General features: G+C 44.6%; 1 protein-coding gene across 2 annotated transcripts; it reads left to right on the top strand.

The window, feature by feature from the left end:
- The first annotated feature begins 5,068 nt into the window (after positions 1 to 5,068).
- Positions 5,069 to 22,406, top strand: TH (tyrosine hydroxylase). 2 transcript variants are annotated; one of them, XM_032691083.1, is made up of 13 exons: positions 5,069 to 5,193; positions 9,762 to 9,965; positions 12,931 to 13,105; positions 13,726 to 13,814; positions 14,031 to 14,098; positions 15,822 to 15,872; positions 16,750 to 16,895; positions 17,283 to 17,418; positions 17,553 to 17,622; positions 17,924 to 17,980; positions 18,584 to 18,679; positions 18,850 to 18,983; positions 21,856 to 22,406. In XM_032691083.1, exons 1-13 carry the CDS (start codon positions 5,104 to 5,106, stop codon positions 22,013 to 22,015), a joined length of 1,476 nt encoding a protein of 491 aa, XP_032546974.1. In that variant the 5' UTR covers positions 5,069 to 5,103; the 3' UTR covers positions 22,016 to 22,406. The 2 variants fall into 2 exon arrangements, with proteins under 2 accessions (XP_032546974.1, XP_032546975.1); XM_032691084.1 differs by lacking the exon at positions 18,850 to 18,983.
- Positions 22,407 to 22,737: the final 331 nt, after the last annotated feature.

Here is a 22,737-nt window from a genome sequence, read left to right on the forward strand (position 1 = left end):
AAGACTACAAGCTGTTTAATGGAAATCTCTTCAACTCCCACAATGAGGGATGGACAGATGGGGATTTTCTCTTGGTCCCCAAACCTGAGGTGGTCAGGAATGGTGATTATTGTGGACATTGCTTGAGGATGCACAGACCGACCACATGGATCCAGCCAAAGACATTAATATCTTGTTTTTATCTCTGCACCACCAGTCCTGCATCCAGTGGCAGGTTAAATAAGCCTCCAGTGGACCAGCAGTGCTTTAAACCTTAGCACCATGCCTGAATTATTTTTGGGTCTGCTTCACCCTTGAGGAAAGCACATTTAGAGCATCCCAGTTTTTGGGCTTTTCTGTCTGGGGGCTAGTGCAGTGAAACAGTGTCAAACAGTGTTTGCTGTTTCCTATTTATGTCAGATTAATCCCTTAAAATGCACAGCTGGATACACACGGCACCCACACACATTCAAGGATGGTCACGTGGTTGGAGTGTGAGAAACAAAGCAGTGATGAAAACCCATCCGTCTGTTGTATTTCCTTCAAAAAGCTTCCTAAGGCTCCTCTTCCTCATTAGCAAATCTGGTAATTTATTAAACATGACAAAAGCTGAGACAAGCCTGGCTTGGTTTAATCAAATAGACTTACACCCCCCAGAAGTCTGATATCAGCAGAACTTAAACATGGACCCAAACAGGTGGTTTATAGAGATGCACAAAGAGATGGAAATGCCCAAACTGTAGGGGTTGTCCAAAAAGGTGGGACTTTGCCTGGGAAGGACACAGGTGAAAAATATTCTGAACAGCTTTGCACTGGACCATTTGAGAAAAACTAATACCTGTCCTTTTGCAGCTGTGCTGGTAACTGCTCAGAAGGACATCCACCTGCTGACCACTTTCCTGCCCAAAAGGAGAACCTGCTGCCACACGGTTTCTCCCACCTCACCTCTTCTGTTAGCTCCTTCTGGACAGGAGAACCAACCTGATTTTCCATTCTTTTCAGAAAGAAAAATTCTTACCATCCCTCATGGCAATCTGGAAGTTTTCCCCTTGGTTGCATGGAAAGCAGGACTTTGGCTCTGTGGAGCCTCCATGCTGGAGGCATTGTTTCTGTACAATGCAGAACTCTCATCACCAGACAGGGGTGGGGGTGGCAGATTAGCAGGTCTTAAAGAAGAAGAGAGTTGTATGACTAATTTATCACCAGTATGAAGACAAGGGATTAAAAATTAAGGGCTTTGGGGTGAGATAACTAAGTACAAGCACTGATGAGCTTAAATAAAGTACTGGATTTCACAAGGGAAGAAACAATATGTAATGAGACAAAAGCAAACCAGAAAATATATTAAAAGAAATTCCATTTATTCATACAATAATCTTGAAAACTTGTCTGATGTTACTGGCACATTTTAAAGCCTCTGTTTGTCAGAAGAGCTTTCATATGTGATCTCTGAATATGTTAAAGCCTGCAGGAAGGCTGAGTGGCTTACTCTGTTCACATATTTATTATTTTACAATTTTCTCAGTTCTTTACATGAACTGACATTTTAAAGCTACCCTTTCAGCAAATTGATTACAATTTGGATAAGTGGAACTTGTTTTGATGGTGGATTTTAGGTTTATCATCACTGGCAAATGCTGCTCTAAAGAAATCTTTCAACTAAGTTAGCAAAAATCATAGGTCTAGCAAAATGGTTTCTCTTTCTGATTTCACATAAGAAAATAAAATGAAGGAAAAGAGATTAAACTAATCAAATAATTTGAAATTTGTCTTTGTTCTAAAATTTAAGTGAAAACCTCAAACAAAAAGTGCTGCAATTCTATAGCCTACATGCTCTTTTAAAGGTAGTGCAAGCCAGAAGAATTCATGCACGATTTAAACTGCTTTTGATAAATATATTCAAATACAATTCTTATAACTCTCCTCCTACTCAAGTCCCTTTTTTGCCCCCCAAATTAAATCCCAGTGAAGTTGTCCTAGTCTTGGCAAGGCCCTTTCATTGACAATGCTCACATTTAATGTATCACACTAGCAAAGTATCTGAAGAGTTTTAACTAAATATTCTGGAGTAGTTACTCTAACTACAGCTTTCCACCCTTAATACCTTTGCATCTTCATCCTAGACTGTCAAAAACCACCACTGCAGACATGACCTCACATGGCTGTAAGGCTAAATAGGAAACTTCTTCAGCAAAGCAAACAGGCAATGTCTGCAAGAGCACTCTCCTTTGCCTTTTTTCATATGTTAACTTTACTGGCATTAACGGAGTAATAGGATCCTGACTGAGGTCTCTTCACTGATGTCTAACATGAAAGACAGGTAAGCTTTGTTTTTGTGGCCTCTTTGGAGTTGTTTCTTCTTCCTGCCCATCTTCACAGATTATCTTCAGATGACCAATATGATCTTAGTTTACTTTTACCTCATATATGAGGTCTACTTCCAACATACTAGGAAGCACTAACAGCAGAGTGGATTCAGTTTCCCTAGGGCAAGACAGTGGTGAAACCTAGGATAGATATCTGCTTGTTTGAAGGAGCTGTGTCTGACCATCCACTGACTTATTGCTTATTTTTAATTCCCCCAGTAACAGAAAGGGTACTAAAGATAAACTTAAAAACCCAGAAAAAACCCCAAGAACTTTTGGTCTCTGGAGAGGACTAGCTCTCTTCAGGAGTAAAAATCAGGATGAATTGCTGTGATTCACTTCTATGGGATTGTCTGGGATGGGCATCCCTCTTCACGCTCTGTGTCTGTGACTGGGGTAAGACAGAAATATTCCAGCATGGGAATGAGCATCATACTGCCTGCAAGTCCTGTCTGTGAGATTCCTGAGAAAACCTTGCTTCAAAAAAGTCAGGACAGAATGTGGAAACATGAGAGAGCATGGGCGGCAACCTGCATGAGATCCTAATCTTCTAATGTTTCATGGAAAGATTAACTTTAGCAGGAGCTGGGTTATGTTTAAAATGATTGCTGACCTACAGTTACCCAGAAAACACTTTGTTCCCTTTAACCAGTATGCAATCAAATCCTCAGCAGGTCAGAGAATCTGGCTGTGGAAGATAGCTGTCACTCCTTAGGTGACAGCTGTCTCTTAGTGGCAGTGTGAAGCGGTGATGAAGATCTTCTGTTCTGTGCACCTGATGGAAAAAATGGTCTCTAAAGGGTTGTGAACAGGTGCAGTGATAGCAAGCACAGCCAGGACACCCGGGTAGGGAAGCAGCATGGGACTGAGTACCGCTATCTCAGAGCTGTGCTCCCCACACTCCAATCTGTCCTGCTACCATGGTTCACCTCAGCCAGCAGCACAAAAATAAATCAGCCATAGGACTGTACTAACTCACACACCCCAGTAAGAGAGTGTCCAAGGCCACTCCAGCAACTAGGAGGTGACTGAGCCTGAAATGCTGCTCCTTGACCAGCTTCTGGATGGAAGTGGGTGGTGGGGTGTCTCGGGACCTGCCCCTAAAATGTTTTCCAAGAAGATCCTTCAACACCGAGCAGCGCTACCCTCCATCAGTTTAGTAGGGTTTTGTCTTGTGATTTGAGCATCCAGAGTTTAGCAGAGGGCAAATAGACAGTTTAGGAGACTCAGAGGGGATTAGGGATGAAATAAAAGCAAAAGCAAGGGCTGGTCTTAGTGTGTAAGGTGATACCACATGGGAGGACACAGAGGCTGGGGAGAGGGGAGCCCAGATGGCTGCTTAACTCATTCTTCTGGTTTTCACTGTACTGAACAGCAGTGCTGTCAGCACCTGCAATAAGAGATGTTCCACATGACTTAAAATCCATTTTGGCTCACTACTGTATCAATCTTTAGCTGCTGCCATCTGCTTACTTCAGCTTCAACTTCTACCAACCAGCTTCCCAAGCTGCCTTGGTGGGGCTGGCAGTGTTGAAACTGCCTGCTTCCTGGTGTTTGCAGGAGATGGCAAACATCAAGGGCTTTGCATCCTCAAGGAGGTCAATGGGTTGTTGATCCTTCAGGGCTTTTGGCACTGCAAAATCATTGGCATGCTGGCATGAACTCGGCTGTCCCACCACATGAAGGACGAGCCACCAAACCTAACCAGATGTCAATGCTGTGGTCAGCAAGGTTGGGTGTGAGCTCTCTGGCAGTTAGCTGGTGAAATGCCACCAGCTTCCCATCCACAGGGATTTGTGCCAGTCAGTGGCCTGTCACCAGGATGGTGGTGGCTCACACAAAGCATGGCCATGCATTCCCACAGCGCTTGTTTGGTTGGGACAGCTGCTGCAAATCCAATAGGAGAAAAATGCCAGTTTTACTTGCAGCAAGCAGAGTCCTAGGATGGGTCCTGAGCTGTCACCCACTGTCACAGCCCCCACTGTACGCGGGCATTTGGTCTGTTAGGAATTACTGCAAGAGGAGCAAAGCCCTTGGGAAGGCAGGACTGAGAGGGTTTTTCCAGATTGTTTCCTCTAAAGCCTTTTTCGTCTCTGAAGACTCAAATTCTGCTGTCCTGCTGTCAGAGTTACATGACCGAATCAAGATCTGAGGTGACGGGAGAGCCCTGAAATGTGCAGCGTTGTCAGGAGCTGGGCGTTGGGAGGTGCATACGTGAGAACAGGATCCAGTCCTGCGGTTGCCTTAGGGGAATCAGTGTTATTTTCCTATTACTTTACTGCCTCGATGACAAGGCAAACAAGGGGAAAAAAGGGCTGGAGAGGGCTAAATCTCTTCCTTTTTATTCATTCCTTTCACAGATCAAAATCCTTTCGTGCAACTCCCAAGCTGGGGAAGAAAACGTGTGGAAGAGAAACATGTAATGAGAATGAGCTCAGTCCAGAAATGGGAGGGAGAGCAAGGGAGGGGTAAATTAGAGTAGAAATCTTTTGGATGCAGGCAAACAGGTGGGGGGTTGTCTGGTCTGTGAAGGCAGGGTGTCTGCAATCTTTGTAGCGATTAGATTTAATGGGACAGACACGTTTCTCTCCTTTGCATCCCCTCCTCCTCTCAGCCCGAGGGGGAGAAAGGAGGGAGGTGGTGATGGGGAGGTGGCAGGGGAAGAGAAGATTTGAAAGAGTCTTTGACGTCAGCCCTGCCCTATAAAAAGCTGGCAAGGAGCTGGAAAGCAGACAGCAGAGCTTGTGGAAGAGCAAAGATGCCAACCCCGAACATCTCCACCTCTGCAGCCAAAGGCTTCCGCAGGGCGGTGTCAGAGCTGGACTCCAAGCAAGCTGAGGCCATCATGGTAAGACAACTCTACCCCACTTCTTTCCCTCCCCCTCCAAAAACCACAACCTCTCCCATGGCTATAGGCAGAGAGAGGCAGGAATAGATGGACCAACACTGCCTTTGTGGGAGTTCGCCGACACTGGCACCTCCTGGCTCTTGGCTGGCAAAGGAAAATTACTCAAGTGGTTCTCTCTACATATTGGTACATGTGAAATGCAAACATTTAGGGGGGTGAAAACTTGAACTAATGCAACCCCCACCACCTCAGCCAAAAGTAAGGTGAATAACCCACAGACCTAAGGCAAGAATAGCAAGGAATCCCCAGTGTGAAAGGCAATTTGAAAATCTTAATGATCTCCTGGTTTCAAGACAATATGCTGCAGAGATGTCACCTGTTCTAGCATAATAAAAAAGTGGGCTCTTGTTTAGACAGCACACAAGGCACAGGCAGTTTAACTAGTTTGTTCGCTGCTTCTGGGTCCATAGTTTATCTCCCAGAACATCCTTTCCCCATTTCTGTTCCCAGTCTTCCCTGATGTGGTCTCAGCCCTATGGTTAGCCTGGGGAATGCTTCTGCACACACCAAATCTGAATCTGTCAGGGAAGGGAGAGGAAAACTTACCAATGAGCTCTCAAGCGCCTTTAAAAAGCCAAGCCTGGCCAACCCATTGGACTGGCTGTAGGGACAGGGACATTTCACCTCCTAAGCCCAAAGCCTTGGCAGGTAGGACAAACCTGAAGACCCCCAGCATGGGACATTCTTGTGGATCTGAGTTGTGTGCAGGCTACAGGTGATGCTGAGGGAGCCAGAGCAGCCAGTGGCAATAGGATCACCAGGAGGGGAGCCCCTGGGGATGCTGGGCAAGAGAAAACTCAGAATAGAGATGTGTTAGGTAGCAGATGTGTTTGGCAGGTGTCTGCAGCATGACTCCAGCAGGTCAGTTAGAGAGCTCCCCAGTTCCTTCCCCTATGCTTGCTGCCTTTTTCGTCCACCTTTCTCTTAACCCTGTGCAATGCTCTACCTTGCTAAAATCAGCCACTACATTGACAGACAAGTATTTTGGAGAGTGGAGTTTGCCGGGAAGGAAGTTAAACATTTAGAAAACAAGGACATAAAGTTGCCTTCTCTAATAAATAGAAATCAGAGAAGGCTTCCTGCTAACAGTCATTTTCATTCCAGCAAAATAATGAACACATAAGTGGTTCTTGAAAACCTGGTATTTTTCAAGCAGCCTGTAAAATCAGTATTTGAGATGCTCGTTGAAATGCTCATCTGGAAAAGGGAAGAGCATTCGGTTATTACGCCCTCTGGGGTGCTGCTCCATGTTTTATGGGAAATGGGCCGCTGAACAGAGGTGCCAGAGGAATTCAAGTTCAACAAATGGGCTGACAGGAGTGTGGCAACCTGCTTGGGGTGAGCAGCTCCTCCAGCCTGGAGGGTACATAAAACTTCAGCCTGTGTTTGTGTCCCTTCTTTGAATGGAAATGTTCAGAAAATAAACCCCAAATTAAAATTAAAACTTTAACATGCAAGGATTATTTTGAGAGTGGGATGCATGAAAAACTTTGCCCTTTGCTCTCACCTAGCACAGATTTCCACAACCCTGTCACTTATTTTGCTGGCTTCCACCAGGCAAGAAGCATGACTCTGCATTTGCATGTGACATCGTATGTTCCTAGCTCTCGTGTTTTCAGTGGGACAATGGATATCAGCCACACAGCCCTGGCCCACCATCACACCACCTCCAGCAGGTCTGAGGGGCTCCCTTGCCATTTTCCCCAAGGGACCAGCACTGTGCTCCAGGGGAAACTGCAAAAAGGGGGGGGGGGTGTGTGTGGAAACAGACCTTTGCAATCCCAGAACTCGTCCACAGCAGCATCTATTTTATGTGTCAGCTGAGCCAGCCAAATATCAAACACACACCATGGAAAAATCTTTTGTTATATATCAAGTTTTTCTGCTGCTAATAGAGACCTTGGGACTGGAGCTGGAGCTGGGTTTGGTTACAGAGCCCACAGACAGAGGCAGGCAGGAGACAGCCCTTGGAGCCAAACCAGCATGAAAGAGTGCCCAGGGAAGCAGGGGTAGGATGTTACTGTCCCCACGTTGACAAGAGGGGAACAGTCTTTACAATCCTTCCTGCTTGCTGCAAATAATGAGCCAGGGGACAAAAACCAAAGCAAAGTAACTTCGAACACAGTGTTTTAATTACTCAGGCTGGGCACTCTGAGTTTCAGTAAATTCAAAGATGGAAAAATGAACAAACCCTTCATAAGAGGCACAAACTAACCCTTCAAAAGAAGTGAATGACCATATCAGACTCGGGCCCTGGTTAGGCAAATAAATGCTTTGCAAAATCAAATTACAGTTCTCACTGTAGCCAGATATGCACTCAGGGAGCTAGTCTGCAAGGCAATTTGGAAATACCAAACAAAGGCACCTTCAGAAGAAAGGAAGACATTTATCATAAGATCAGTTTGGCTATTATACATGCCACATTCCTAATTTCCAGCAAAAGAAGGTAATACCCCAATGAGCATAAATGTGAGGGGCAGAGGAGAGAAAGATGAGATGGGGAGCGTGCAGCTAGGCAGCTTCCACCTGGCAGAGGAGGCAGCAGGCAGTCAGATCCCTTCCAGCCCTCTTCTTCCAAGCAAAATTCAGAAATCAGCCTTTTACCAGTGTTTTTTTTATTATTTGTTTGGGTTTTTGTTTGTTTGCGGTTTTTTGGTTTTGTTTGGTTTTGTTTACCACCTAAAATACCATGGAGCTAAGGAACTTACAGGACTCCTATACAGGGGCTGAAGTCCCCCAGTCCTGCCTGCCTGGCGCCACCCAGTCTTAGCACATGTGTCTGAGTGGTTGAGGCTCCCTCTCATGGTGCAGCTTTTCAGCCTCGCCTTTTAAACTCCTCCAAGTTGGATTTCAACCTGATTTGCAGCCTAAATATGGGGTTATAATTTCCCTCCTCTCCTCTTCTCCACCCCATAAGTAAAATCCTGTGCCTCAGGGCACAGTGTGACAAAGCATCCTTAGGTATCGTCACTGCCTGGCTTGGGGTCGCTGCGGAGACCATTTTCCATTTTCCGTGCCTGGCACAGGTCTGTTTGCCCTGCTTATTGCAGGCACTTTAAAGTAAATACTGGCTTAGCTTTAAACACTGTAGTGTTGCGAAACACTTGCTTAAAGCTGAGCACATGCTCACAAGGTTTTAAAAGTTATGGCTGAGGTTACTTGTTAGATGTCTGCTCTCTTTGGGCACGAATACCACCAATTTAGACAAGCAGCAATCTATGCTTATTTGTCAGAAGGTGATTTTCTGTGCCATGAGGAATAAAGGGTGGATCAGCAAACATAATTTCAGAAGGGTATCTTTACTAAAAAAGGGCCAGATAGAAATGCAGCAGCTGGTGCCTCAATGTGCTGCAGTTTTGAGGTTGTATTTAAAATGTTGACTTTACACTGCTAAAGCATCCAAGAGGATTTTTACAGGAACCATTATTTACTGATAGCGGGCTTTGAAAATCAGAGAGAAAATGAGCTTAGTAGTCAATCAGGCTGTCTTTTTAAAAGGAAAAGACTCTCTAAATTTTCACAAGGTAGGGAAAGCACTGCTTGTTTGGCATCTCTATCCTTTCAGAATATTTTCAATGTGACCAGAAAGAAAACTGCAGCCAGTCCCACTCTGGTCCTTCTTCAGTGCTTACCCAGGTTTCTTTTAGCAAGTTCTGGGGGTTTGTCATCTGGTTTGTGTATTGAATACAGAAAATTGGAACCAGCTGAGCTGCCTCTAAATGGAATACTGATTGTAAAAAGACAAAGAACAAATAAGTTGGTATATGAGCTATTTGTATAACAAAAGAAATAGTGGTGATTGAAATAGTGTGTAGTTCACTATAAATATAAACGAGAGACCTAACATGACTTCAGGCACAGAGTTGCAGCATTTAAGGTTCAATTCCAAATAACAGAAATCTGCAGGAGTTTGTTTGGACAAAACAAATCTATAGATGAGTGGGAGGAATTTATTTTCTGGGGTATATGGATGTGGTTCCAATTACACTTCAGTGGGCAAGCATCCACTTAATATCAAAAGAAAATGTCACATTGGATCCTGGGAGCGGTTTAGTTAAGCTGCCCTGCTAATACACCTGCAAACAATTCATGTTTCCTGGCCAGGCCACAGCTGTGGGCTTCTGCTGTCCCTCACAAAGTATCTTTTCACAGATGGCTTCAGGTTTGTCTAATGCCTCTCCACTTGAGTTCATCAGACACCTGAAAGCTATGTAAGATTGTTTATGATTTTGGGGTTTTGAAGGATATTGAAAACTGTTGCTAGGGAAGGTGAGGGGAGAAGCCTACTCTCCAGTCATGCTAAAATGATATTTTACACAGATTGTTTCGAAAAGCTGCACATTTCTGAAAGTTCAGTTCTGAAACCTCAGTCCTCATCACCAAATCTTCCTCTACAAAGTCAGGCAAGTCAATACAACTTTTCCCTGCTTCCTCTGCTGGGATGTATTAGTCATATCTGATCCAGCTATTGGGGATGTCTCTCATCTCCCCTTCTGTCCTGCCTTCAGTCTCCACGGTTCATTGGAAGACGTCAAAGCCTCATTGAAGATGCCAGGAAGGAAAGAGAAGCTGCAGCTGCAGCTACTGATGCTGCAGAATCTACAGAGACCATTGTATTTGAGGAGAAGGATGGGAGAGCCATGCTGAATCTCTTCTTCATGCTCAAGGGAGCCAAGACGTCACCACTGTCCCGTGTACTTAAAGTATTTGAGGTGAGTACCTAACCTGTTGTATGGTAGTCAAGGAATACACTTCAGGTTTCATGACTGTTCTGTGAGAAATATCTCTTGAACCTAATAAAGAAGAATTAGACTAGGTCTGCCTACTGCAAATGATCAGTCTGATGTCCCCACAGTTACACTTTGCTCATACCCCAGTGTGCCCTCACTTGCCATCACTAAGAATGAGGCATACCTCTGTCTTGCAGTGCTGTTAAACTCTGGGCTTAATTTTGCTTAATTATTGGATCCAACCACACAGGTTCACACTTCCAGTCCACACCCTTGTGCCTTATAGCATACTCTGACAACTCTCTCCACTGTTCAGCACTTCAACTTCGTGTGAAGGGCTCTAATTCCACATTCAAAGCAAGCTGTGCACCTTGCCTGCCTACAGACCAAACTCACCTTCCTTGTGGGTTAAGGCTTTAACAATCTCTGAATGGCATTGACACACTGGTCCTTGGCCAAATAGTTACAGGAACTACTTCACCCTGGGTGTAAAACTGGTATCTTGATTTCAAAATTTCCTCACTACTTCAAGGATTGATTTGATTCACATGTTAAAGGTTGTGTTTGATTCCTCCCCCCTGAGATGCATCCTGTATATGCCTTTAATACCAAGGCAAACTGCTAACTGAGGTTTTTCCCCCTAGCCAGCAATATATTGTTGCATTATACGGAATCTCGTTACCATGAATAGAAAGACTGATGGTCTTTCCATTGGAAATAGTTACTATCTATTTAAACAGTAATCAAAGCTTGCATATATGTAGTACATTTTCATCCAAAATGATTCAAAAGTGTTTTGCAAACTGAGGTTCTGAGATGTGTTTTATCTATGGTAATTTAATTTCACTGATTTCAGCGGTGATGGGAGAGGACAATTTGTTCCTGATAATCTGTTATGTGGCTTGCAAGGGGCCTCTGGAGGTCTCTAGTCCAACCTCCTGCTCAGAGTAGATCTGGTCACAACAGGTTGTTCAGGGCTTTATGCACTGCACAGTAAACCCACTACTTAACAGCTGTTAACCTACAAAAAGTATACTTATCCTTTGGGGGATATTTCCCTGAAATTGTAGGGCATTCTAGTTATTCATTGCCCATGTAGTATTATCTCTGATACTCTTATGAAAAAATGTTTAAGTTCTTCAGCAATTACAAAATGTCTTGCATCGCCTCTAAGAAGAAAGACTGTTGCAAGAAAAGCTATTTTCTGGGAAACATATGGTTCTTGTCTCAAGACTGAAAGAATCTCTATGAAAAACTTAACAGACAAAACTCTTGGTGCTGCCATGACTGAGATCTCCTTCCCAGAAGTGCACAGACACCAGATAAAGCATGAAAAATCTATCGGTGTAACGTTCAACAGGCTGCTCAGTGGGTATGAAACAGATGTGTGGGCTCTTGTACTTGGTAGATTTTATGTTACTCTGCATTTAAGCTCTGTAGTTTAAATAATTTCAAAACATCAAGAGAGAAGCTGGGGCAGCTTATGTTCAAATATTGTTTATTTCATCCTGGAGCAAAAAAGCTCTTTGAGCTTGTCACAGAGAGAGCTTTAAATATAATAAAAAGACAAGCATGTCAAGCCCCAACAGAGGAAGATTCATTTCCCAGATCCCTCTGGCAATGCAGGTACAAGACATGAAAGCAGACAGGCATAATGACATTTGCCTCATCATGAGCCAGGCTTCAGGGAACCTGGTTTCACTCTTCTCTATGTGTTACATGCAGCTAAAGCATAGGTAATGCAATCATAGCTGTCAGATTAATGCAAAGGTATTGATTGTTGAGGGGACAATGTAATAGTGAAGTTGGTAGGTACATTAAAAAACACAGTCCTAAATTTAATTTACCTGTGGCATTGCATCTGTTCCTTCTCATCTTTTTGCCTCTGATTAACAGAAGAGATTGTGTCCCTTCCTCTATCAAAGGTCTTCCAGGGACTTTGGAAAGGTTGGGTCATTGCCCAGGGACTTGGGCTTGTACTGCCAGTTTTCACTGAGCTAAAGAAAATATCCACAAATCTACCAGGGCCCTTTGAAAGACCGTAGACTCCATTTTGTCTCGCTCTTATTCCATGGAGGAATAACGAGCCCAAAGGACGTCAGTTCTGATAGTGAGCCCAAACCGAAGCTGCTGAGGGCGGGTCATGCCATCCCCGCCGTTCAGCACCACGGCCAGCGCCGCGCCGCCGGCCGCGCCCGGGCAGCCCCTTCGCCCCCCGCCACACCCCTCCAAACGCCACCTTGGTCTTGGGTGGGAGGTGGAAGGAAAGGGGGCCATGAGAAGTGGCACTTTGCCACATCAACTTTCTCGCTTGATGTGGTCTTCTTTGCCATTGTGGAAGTCTTCTGTTGGTACCTATGACCAGCCCAAGTGGCTGCCTGTGCAGAAGGAAAAACTGTGGAATTAATGGGTAAGTGAATTTATACTGGAGGTACAGAGGGGGCACGAACTAAACGACAAGAGGGAATCCATCCCAGACTGGGATTGTTAAACCTGGAAAAGAGAAGGCTTTGACGTGACCTAATTGCAACCTTCCAGTATCTGAAGGGGGTCTACAAGAAAGATGGATGGGAACTATTTGAAAGAGTATGTAGTGTCAGGACAAGAATGAATGTCTTCAAACTTAAAGAGAGTAGGTTTAGGTTGGATATTAGGGGGAAAAATTACTGTAAGCACGGTGAGGCACTGGAACAGGTTGCCTGGAGGAGTTGTGGATGCCCCATCCCTGGGAGTGTTAAAGGTGAAGTTGGATGGAGCTCTGAGTAACCTGGTCTAGTGAAAGCTGCCCCTGCCCACGACAGGGGGTTTGCAACTAGTTGATCTTTAAGGTTCCTTCCAACTCAAACCATTCCGATTCTATGTATCCATATGGACATCTTTGGGTAGCTGCAGGAGGTGTCTCAAGTGTTGCTTCATGGTTTTCTTCTTTCTTTCCATGTCCCAAAAGACATTTGAAGCTAAAATTCACCACCTGGAGACCAGGCTTAGCCGAAAGCCCCGTGAAGGAACTGCTGAACTGGAATACTTTGTGCGCTGTGAAGTCCACAGCTCTGACCTCAACACTTTCATTAGCTCCATCAAGAGGGTAGCAGAAGATGTGAGGACCACTAAGGAAGACAAATGTAAGGAACTTACAAACTGTTTCACTTGTGAGGAGAGGCTGAGCTCTCCCTGTTGAAAAAGGGTGGAGATTTTGTTATTCCCACTAAAGGGAAAGGGCTACTGCATGCTAAATTTCAGTAAACCAGAAAAGACTGCCTCTGGGACACCTGAATCCTGAAAGCCACTTCCCTCCTTGTCCATTTCTCAACAGACTCCATTGTTCATAGCCCATTCTTCTGGTAACAGATAAAAAAAATAGAAATAGGAGATTGAATTTCTTGCTTGTTCACACCTCCCCTAATGAGCTCTCCATCCCTACTCCAGTGTAATGTGAAGTCTAGAATCTTTCAGTAAAATCCAGTTTTCATCTCCTTCTTTATTTTTGTCACAAAATACTCTGCTGAGAGATGGGAAGTCATGAGATGCAGATCATGACATTAGACATGACTCTGGAACAAAGACCATTTAGATTGTGGAATTACTGCCCAGAAGGCACAGCTGTGCCATGTGCTGTTTGTTGTTTATGTGCATTTGGCACACAAGATGAGGTGTATCTTACTCAGCCTCACAACCCCTTCTTATTAGGGAATGCTCCATCTTTACTTCCACAGACAGATTGTCACTTTCTCTCTCCCCACAGTTCACTGGTTTCCCAGAAAAATCTGTGAATTGGACAAGTGCCACCATTTGGTCACCAAGTTTGACCCTGACTTGGATCTGGATCACCCGGTGAGTTGGTCTGTACGGGCACACCCTCACACTGAACTCCTGACTTGTCCCACAGAAGCAGGGAGTTGTAGAACACCTATTAGTGCAGCTGATCAGTCAACTACAGAGAGAATGACACCTTGAGAGAAGTTTCTCCAGCCAGTGATGATCTTTCTTGCATGAGAAATTTTAGTAACTGATTAAAAATCCTATCTCTGTTCCTATTTGCCGTCACAGGGCTACTCTGACCCAGTATATCGCCAGAGAAGGAAATCAATAGCAGAGATTGCTTTTCACTATAAGCAGTAAGTCTCTTTCCTAACATTTATGAAGGGATAACGACATGCCAATAAACCTGTTGGGAAGTCATTGTACTACATTTTTGACACTTCTTTCATGTTTTGTCTCCCCATTCAGCCTCTCCAGCTCATTTTGTGTCTCTCTCCTCTCTATTCATTCCAATCTCATCTTAATTAAAAAAATATTTCTTTTCATTAATTCATACATCGATACAGATATAATAAGAATAACTTCCTGCATAAAAAGACTACATCCATCAGATCTCAAACTTAATTCTGAAATGTAGCATCTCTGTTAGAATGGCACCTAGTTTTGACTTCAGTGTTTCAACTACTGGAAAAGCTATCACATGCTCAGAAAATTTGTTCCAATGCTTCACTGGAACCATTGTTCCAATGAATAATGTGAAAAAATGTGTGTTTTCTTTCTAAACTGTGCTTTGATAGTTTTAGCTTTTATGCTTTTACATACCTTTCATCTGCTAGATAAAACACTGCTATAGGAGATTTTTTTTTTTTTTTGCTATGTGGGTATTTATAGACTAAATGGTTCACCTCCAAACTCTGTCTGATAAATTAAACAGATTCCAGTAACATTTTCAACATTGTCTTATATAGATTTAAGACTATTCCTACTTAATACTTCTGATATATGCAGTGATAGGACTCAGTCTGTTCACTACAACATCAAACAGAGATCTAATATTCAGTGAGGTTTGTAAAATATTCCCTAGATCCTATTCAGTGACACTGCCTTTCACAGTAGCATTCTCTCTGAGCAGGACTTCAGGTACAGATGAGCTGTGCTCACTGTAGTGAGTTGTGCTGAAAGCAGACTACAAAAACTATATGGATCACCTTCTTCAGCTACCCCTGCAGTTGGTGAGATGCCAGCACAGTTTTCTGCTCTTAGGTTTCATGTTCTTTGCTGATTTGAAGCCCAGAATATGGACACTGAAGTTTTTATCCTGTATGAATACTAGGTGCACAGAAAGTCACTGTGCCAACAAATGACGCAGGAATAAACATTGTCCTAAGATGATGCACCAATTTGCAATGTCTTCTCTTACATCTCACCTGCAGGTTAGTATTTATGAGCCACTGTGTAGTGTCTCTTCAGGCTGTTAATGGAAAAGGAACTATGCTTTTACACTGTAATATATGAATACCTCACTTGTTCAAATAGAGAATAGAAAGACTCAGGAAATACAATTGCTAACTATGACGAGAAAAAGCAAAATTGTCAGTCTTCTTTAGTGCCCACTTACATCAACGTTAAGATTTTCCATTCTTGCCATCCTTAATATTACTGACAATATATTTTTCTGCAGTTCAAATGCATTTATCTTTCCTTCTTAGCTCATTTTATTTTCCAGCTGGTGGTTCATTCTTGGAGCCACCAGCTTCCTGAACTTCAGGCACATGAAATGAATTTATTTTCACATGAAGTTATTTTTTTTTTTTCCTGGTAAATATTGTTCCTGCTAAAACCTTGCTCATCCCTTGATCATTTATAATCTGACTAGACTAACTCTTTTCTTTGTGTCTATGTACTTGTTGCACCTGTACAAACGACCCAGTACTAAGGCTTTGTCTTTCCTGTCACCCCCTTGTTTGGCTTAAAGAAGATTGATGAACATCATGCAGAGCTTCTCCAAAGTGCTTCCTTCTCAAAGGGAAGAGGAGCCTGGCATGTGCTCTGCTCAGTAATGGTGCATTTGCCTTGCAGTGGGGACCCAATCCCTCACGTGGAGTACACAGCGGAGGAGATCGCTACCTGGTGAGTGCTGATTTGATCCGGGATATTTATTGGCTTCACCACTAGAAGGTGGAAATCAAAACCCAAACGGTTAGGGTGTGACCTCTTGAAAAATGTATCAGGAGTGCAAGCATCTTACTTAATAGCTTGTTACAAAAGCCGGTAACACATTGCGTGGCATTTTATGATAGGGCCACATCCAGGAGAGCAAGCTACCTCCAAAACAGTGATGCTCCATCTCCTCCTTTCTGGGGGCTGCATCAACAGCCCTTTCACACTGCAGCCCCCAGGAGCCTCCAAAGGAGTGTCCACAGAGAGTAAGGTAGATAATTTAGAGTCCCACTTCTCTAAGAGTCCTGACTTAGTAGCAGCCTCCAAACAAAGAACAGTTATCATAGGTGCAGAAAGAAGAGGCCAGTGGTGAATATCTGTGTGGTACCTCTCTGACCTCACTTAGGAAAAGACTTCCTTTGAGGATGATTTTTTCCAGGAATGTTGCTGCAGGAGTGTCTCTGAAAACAAGGCCAGCTCATATGAGCTGAGTACACAGGCTTCTCAACAAGGTCATCTGGTTCTATTGACTGTCTTCACAGTGCAACTTCAGAAGTTTACCTACTGGGAATATTTTAATTCCAGTTAATACCTTTTATACAATTTCCTGACCTTCAAGTCAGAAATAGGTCTGTGCAGATAGAGCTGCTGCCTTTGCAGGCTTGTTTGAATGTGTGTCTGTATGTTTACATACCTCTATCAATGTGCAGAGATATAGACTTAGTGGTGGAGAAAGGCAAAAGGACAAGGAGCCTAGAGGCCTGGGTCCCTGGTAGTGCATAACACTATGACAGGAGAGGACTAGACACATCAAGCCACTGAATGAATGCCACCTCTTGTCCTGAAGGAAGGAGGTGTACAGCACCCTGAAGAGCTTGTACCCTACCCATGCCTGCAAGGAGTACCTTGAAGCTTTCAGTCTACTGGAGAAATTCTGTGGCTACAATGAGAACAACATCCCTCAGCTGGAGGAGGTTTCCCGCTTCCTGAAAGGTGGGTATGAGCCTGGGGGACCCAGGTTCAGGGTGTGCCAGGACTCCAGCACGGTGGTGGCAGCTACACATGACAGCCTGAACCCAAAGGAGGAGAGTGTGAGCTGAGATTTTGGAGGAGAACTGGTGGTTTGTGCATTGCCCACAGAGGACAGAGGTAGAGCCCAAGTGGTGGAGATTGCAGCTAAACACAGTGGGCTGCAAATGAAGGTCAAGCTCAGAGACAAATGATCCCACTGAGCAACTAAAGAGCAGATGTTGTTCCCTAGAAGGAGCAAATAAATTAGATTTGGCATAAAAGAAGCCCTTTAGTTTCCAGTGCTGGGAACACAGGACATCAGCACAGCCCGTGGGCCATGCTCCTCAGAGATGGTATGTGCTGTTTCAGAGAGGACTGGCTTCCAGCTCCGGCCGGTGGCTGGCTTGTTGTCAGCACGGGACTTCCTCGCCAGCCTGGCCTTCCGCGTCTTCCAGTGCACGCAGTACATCCGCCACGCGTCCTCGCCCATGCACTCCCCTGAGCCGTGAGTATTGCCTGGCCCCCATGGCCTCCCCCTCCTGCATCTCTCACCTGGCCAGCAATTACCCTTTCTCCCCATCGGACACACTCTGTCGGCTGCTGACTGCGTTTTCCTCCTTTCCGCCCTCACATCGGCAGGGATTGCTGTCACGAGCTGCTGGGGCACGTCCCGATGCTGGCTGACAAGACGTTTGCCCAGTTCTCTCAGGTAAGGTGGCCATCTGCTTTCTCACCCCTGAGAGAGCAGGGCACAAGGTGGGATCCCAAACCCCAGTGTCGCCACCTAAACCCTTCTTGTTCTTATTGAACGTGATGTTCCAGTGATGGACTGAGAACTCTAATACTAACTCTGCAGCAAAGCATTTTTAGTCTGAGCACAATGAAGTCCCATCAGATGCATGGCACAGCAGGACAGCAATATCTGTTATCTCAAAGCAATAAAACAGAGAAATAAATGTGTAAGGCCCGCAGACCAAATCTGATATTTTCCCCTTCCCTTCTTTTCCTAGGACATTGGGCTGGCATCTCTGGGAGCAACTGATGAAGAAATTGAGAAACTAGCAACAGTAAGTTTACATCTTTGCTGGATGGCGGCCCAACCCCTCCGGCAGCACTTCTGTGGTATCAAGGGGACAGGTTCAGCCTGATGCTCCAAGATTTGCAGGCTCAGAGCCCCCACCTGAGCTGCCCCAGCCCTGCTCTTTTCACAATGTCTGTGCAGAGCAGAGATCAGTTTAACAGCAGAGCTTACTTGCACATTAACCCAATTTTCTCGGGCACCAGTAGTATCACCAAGCATCATATTTCTAACAGCAGCATTGCTGGAACTCTTTGGGATGGGATTAAATGACATCCACTTCCTTTGGCTCTCCCTCAGCAAGGTGACCTATTCTACTCCAAGGGCACCAAACAGCAGCATCACACAGCAGCTGGATGCACAGGGGACAAGCCCAGGGATGCAGACTCCATCTGTCCTGGTGTAGCAGCAACTTAGTTTAGCACTTTCCTCTGACAGCAAAGGGTGCAGGGTATGGAGAGGGGACAAAGTGTCAGACACCTGTTCCTTTAAATAGCCGCAAACCTTGGCCATGATGTAAGGGCTCAGAAGTGACAGGAAGATGAAGATGACGAGCTGTATCCTCCAGGAGTTTTCCCTTTTCCTTTCACAGCTTTACTGGTTTACAGTGGAGTTTGGGCTCTGCAGACAGAATGGAATAGTCAAAGCCTACGGAGCCGGGCTCCTGTCTTCCTACGGGGAGCTCATAGTAAGTCCCAGCATAAGTTGCCTCTCTGCTCTAGACCTGTAGAGCAAAACACCTTCTGTTTCAGCACCTCTACAACGATTTTACCCAATCTGTTCTCCACCTTTGTTTACCCCATATGTGCCCTCCAATCCCCTTAGTTTCATGCTGCCACTTTTCTGCTGTGTTCATAGCACTCCTTGTCAGACGAACCAGAGGTGCGGGATTTTGACCCTGATGCTGCTGCCGTTCAGCCCTACCAGGACCAGAACTACCAGCCTGTTTATTTTGTGTCTGAAAGCTTCAGTGATGCCAAAAGTAAATTGAGGTAGGACTGGGCAGTGAGAGAGACCCAAATAGAAGGAAATTAAAATATAATATAATGAGATAGGGGTTGACAGTATGGCTGCTTTCAGTTCAAGTTCTCAGAAGTACTCTGGAAACTCTTGTCAGGTCTTTAAAGGTTAAGTGATTCTCCAGTTCCTATGGGGTCCAAAGAGCCCCTACAATATCTGCTGGACTCAAGGTCTTGTATGTGAGCAGTGGAATGGAATGGAAGACATTCTTGGGGATAAGATCGAGGGAGCAAGAGAAGGGAAAGATCTAGCTAGTCTGCCTAGTTCTCACAGGCAGCAGTTACAGACTATCTCCAGTTGCCAGAGGAGGCCAAGCAACATAACAGAGGACTGGTGGTCCAGAAATTGGAGACCCAAACCACCCATCAGGACCCCCTCTGCTACCTTGCTGCAGAAGGGCCAAGTGGTATAGGTCAGGTACTGGCTGTCCTTCGTGGGAGCATCTTGCCAGCATGTGTCCTTCTGAAACATGGGCTTCTGCATCATGTAAAAGTTTGCTCTGTGGGTGAAAGTTTTAGGAAAATGGTGAAGAGCTGTTCAAAATGGTGGCATTCTCTGAATTTTGGATGCAGAAAGATGTTGTCTTTCTGAGCAGCTGCTGTGCAACTTACCCATTTATTATTCAACCAGGAAAAAGACCTAAACAGGCAGGAGAAAATACAAACTCAGAAAAACAACCAAACCCAAGCATCATTAGTAGCTCATACACAAACAAAAAAGATTTGCTTGGCATTAATAGATTTATCCAGGGGGAAAAAAGGAACTTTTGCCTCCTAGGGTTAGCAAACACCAGACAACATCTCACCCATGTAAATGTGTTTCCCCATCCCATGGGACTGTGAACAGGATGGTAAAGGCCAGCTCTACCCATGGTCATCTCTTTAAAAGAGCATTTTCTTGGTCATACTGAGAATTGCCTACAGGAGAAAAGCTCAGTCCTTTACCATTCACTTGACAGAGGAAAACTTTGCCTATACCATTTTTATCTTAGCTTAGGAAAGAGACAGGATGAGGTAAACATGATATACATGACCTTGCAGTTCCTTCAAGAGCAGTATTTAATACAAATTAAGAGGACTGCTATATTTTAACTTCTGCTTTTATTACCCTCACTTGCACTGTTCCCACAACCTGGGGTCCAGCTGCTCCCAAGCAAGCACACACTAGGCTGCTTTAAAAAAACCCAACTGCTGCCTAATGAGTCATTTCCTTGCATTTAAAAAGGAAATATACACCACATACACAGCCAAGATTAGGTTAGAGGGTCTTGACTGTGGCAAGCTTGACTGTGACTGTAAACCATCCTCTTTAAAGAGCTCAGAGACCACACAGATGTTTCCCTCTGAGGTGAAAACATTACAGCATCTGTATCTTTTGCATTACTGGCAGCTGCCATCATGGACCTGGCTATCAATGCTATCCCTCAAGAAAAGACTCTTTTCTCAGAAAGGGTACACTCCCCCTGTGCCCTTCCAAGCACCTATGTCATATTTATATGCTTCAAAAGGTGTCAAGTGATCACAATCACGTTGGAAGGCAAGTTTCTAGCCATTAGCAGTCATGGTTGTGGCTGATGGCATTAAGAAGAGAGGTGAGCTGGACCTTGCCTGGTAGAACTGAGATAAACCACATCTTTCAGGAAATGGACAATGCAAGTATGCAGGAAACCCCTTCATTTGCACATTTTTTCTGTTTTCCTGCAAGAATGGCAGCTCCTTGCCAGCGTTAGCCTGCACCTTGGACCTTGTTGCCCCTTGGCTCTGATCTGTTGTGTTTTCCCCCAACCCCTTGCAATTCCAGACTAAGCCTGAAGTACCAGCTAGAGGTACATCTGCCTCCGTCTGGGAAAGGGCTGTGCTTCTTCGAGCCTTGTGCCAGAGCAGACCTGTGGTAGCCACAAGAGGGTAGCCTAAGCTAAGCAATTCAGGAGCGAAGGGGTGAAGCCTCTGCAGAGGCAAGGATCATGCCTGTTGCTATTGCTGTTTGTCCCTTCATCTTCCCAGGCCTTTCCAGCATGATATTGTAGCCATGAGTACCTAAATATAAACTCCCAGCTCCATATTTACATAGCCCCAAAAATTAAAAAACCCTACCTTGTCAAGTATACAAATCATAGCATTGGAAGCAAATGTGGGCAACTTTGGGGAAACCTTACCCTTGACTTGCTTTCACTTGACCATGTAATTCTCCATTAGAAAAGTACCAACAAGGTCTTGCTCTTGAGAGATATCAGGTGAAGTCAAGTTCATCACTGGGATCTAGGCTGCAATTAGCTTTTTGTATGGTAGTGCAGCTTTGCTCAAGCACAAGTCCCTGGTGATGCTATTCTCATCTTCTAGCTCAGGTCTGAGGCTTTGCCTGTCAAAGCTATCCTTAAGATGGCACAGAGCTAGTTTACCCCTCCCCAAGTAGAGATTAGTCAATAAATGAATGTCAGAAAGGATTTAGTAATATAATGCTATAATACCATGGGCTTTCCCTGCAATTAGCTACTAAATCTCCTTGGCATTTTGTGAAAAAGAAATTGAAGCAGAGGATACCCGGCAATGGACATGGAGGTGACCACTTCAGTGTACCCTCTGGTTTGGTACAAGCACATGTGTTCAGCCCACAGAAACTCACAGGCACACTCATAGTTTTCCTTGATGAACAGAAGGGATTTCAACTACTGCCATAGTCCTGTGAAGCTGGAAAGGTGGGAAACCAGAGCTTCTGTGCTAACTTGGAAACTCCGCCTAAAGGAGACATTAACCTGTTGTGATCTTCCTGGGTAATTGGTGGTGGGTAGGAGGGAGGCTCAGGATCCATCTCTTGTACCCAGCTGTCTGCACCCTTCCCTTGCAGGAGCTATGCAGCGCACATCAAGCGGCCCTTCTCGGTGAAATACGAGCCCTACACCCACAGCATCGAGCTCCTGGACAGCCCTCAGACGATCTGTCACTCCCTGGAGAGCGTAAGGGATGAGCTTCACTCGCTGATTAATGCCCTCAATGTTATCAGTTAATACAAGAACTGAGCTATTTCCGTCCCTTCTTCCCTCTCAGCTCCAAACATGCCCGCTCTGCCTTCACCCAGTTCCCATCTGATAATTCCTGTCTTCTCCAAACATTTGCACTGCTGCCTGTCACCATGCAACCCCAACAGCTTTCCACTTTTGTATGTAGGGCCAGCTCGGAGGAGGGCAGTGGGATGGACCCAAGGCTTGCTGACTTTTTCAGTAGCTTTTCTATTGACTGCTGGAAGAGCCTTAGCAGAGACAAAAAGCATGGCCAAGCTAAACAGCTGAAGTCAAGAGCTGTGTGTTGGGCTTTTGAGCGTAAGGAAGAGGAAAAAATCTTCTTTATTAAAAAAAAAAAAAAAGAAAAAAAAAGGAGAGAGAGACATGTTTTGTTGGTTTTTTGATTTTGAGGTTTTTTGGGTTTTTTTTTGTTTGTTTGTTTTTTGTTTGTTTGTTTTTTTTGTTGTTGTTTGTTTGTTTGTTTTTGTTTTAGTTTTTTGTTTGTTTCTTTTGTGTTTTTTTTTTCCAATTTGAGAGAATAAATTAATCTGCTTTCTTTTTATCTCCAAAGCAACTTCATGAATGACCCTCAGTCCCCACCATCTCCTGCCTCTTATAGCCTCATACATTTGTGAAATGCAGAGCTGCTCCAGAACCTGATCCAACTCTGTGAGTTCTGAAATTTCAGCTCCCAGCCTTTCCTCAGCTTCTTGCACAGGGGGATGCTT

This window comes from Chiroxiphia lanceolata, chromosome 6 (assembly GCF_009829145.1).
Source record: "Chiroxiphia lanceolata isolate bChiLan1 chromosome 6, bChiLan1.pri, whole genome shotgun sequence".
Lineage (NCBI taxonomy): Eukaryota > Metazoa > Chordata > Aves > Passeriformes > Pipridae > Chiroxiphia > Chiroxiphia lanceolata.

What these genes read in the sequence shown, in the direction of transcription:
- TH (XM_032691083.1), top strand. Translation starts at nt 5,104, where the DNA reads ATGCCAACCCCGAACATCTCCACCTCTGCAGCCAAAGGCTTCCGCAGG. An exon ending in CGTTTGCCCAGTTCTCTCAG is followed by an intron (nt 17,623 to 17,923) that starts GTAAGGTGGCCA and finishes TTCTTTTCCTAG; the next exon opens with GACATTGGGCTGGCATCTCT. An exon ending in CTTCCTACGGGGAGCTCATA is followed by an intron (nt 18,680 to 18,849) that starts GTAAGTCCCAGC and finishes CTGTGTTCATAG; the next exon opens with CACTCCTTGTCAGACGAACC.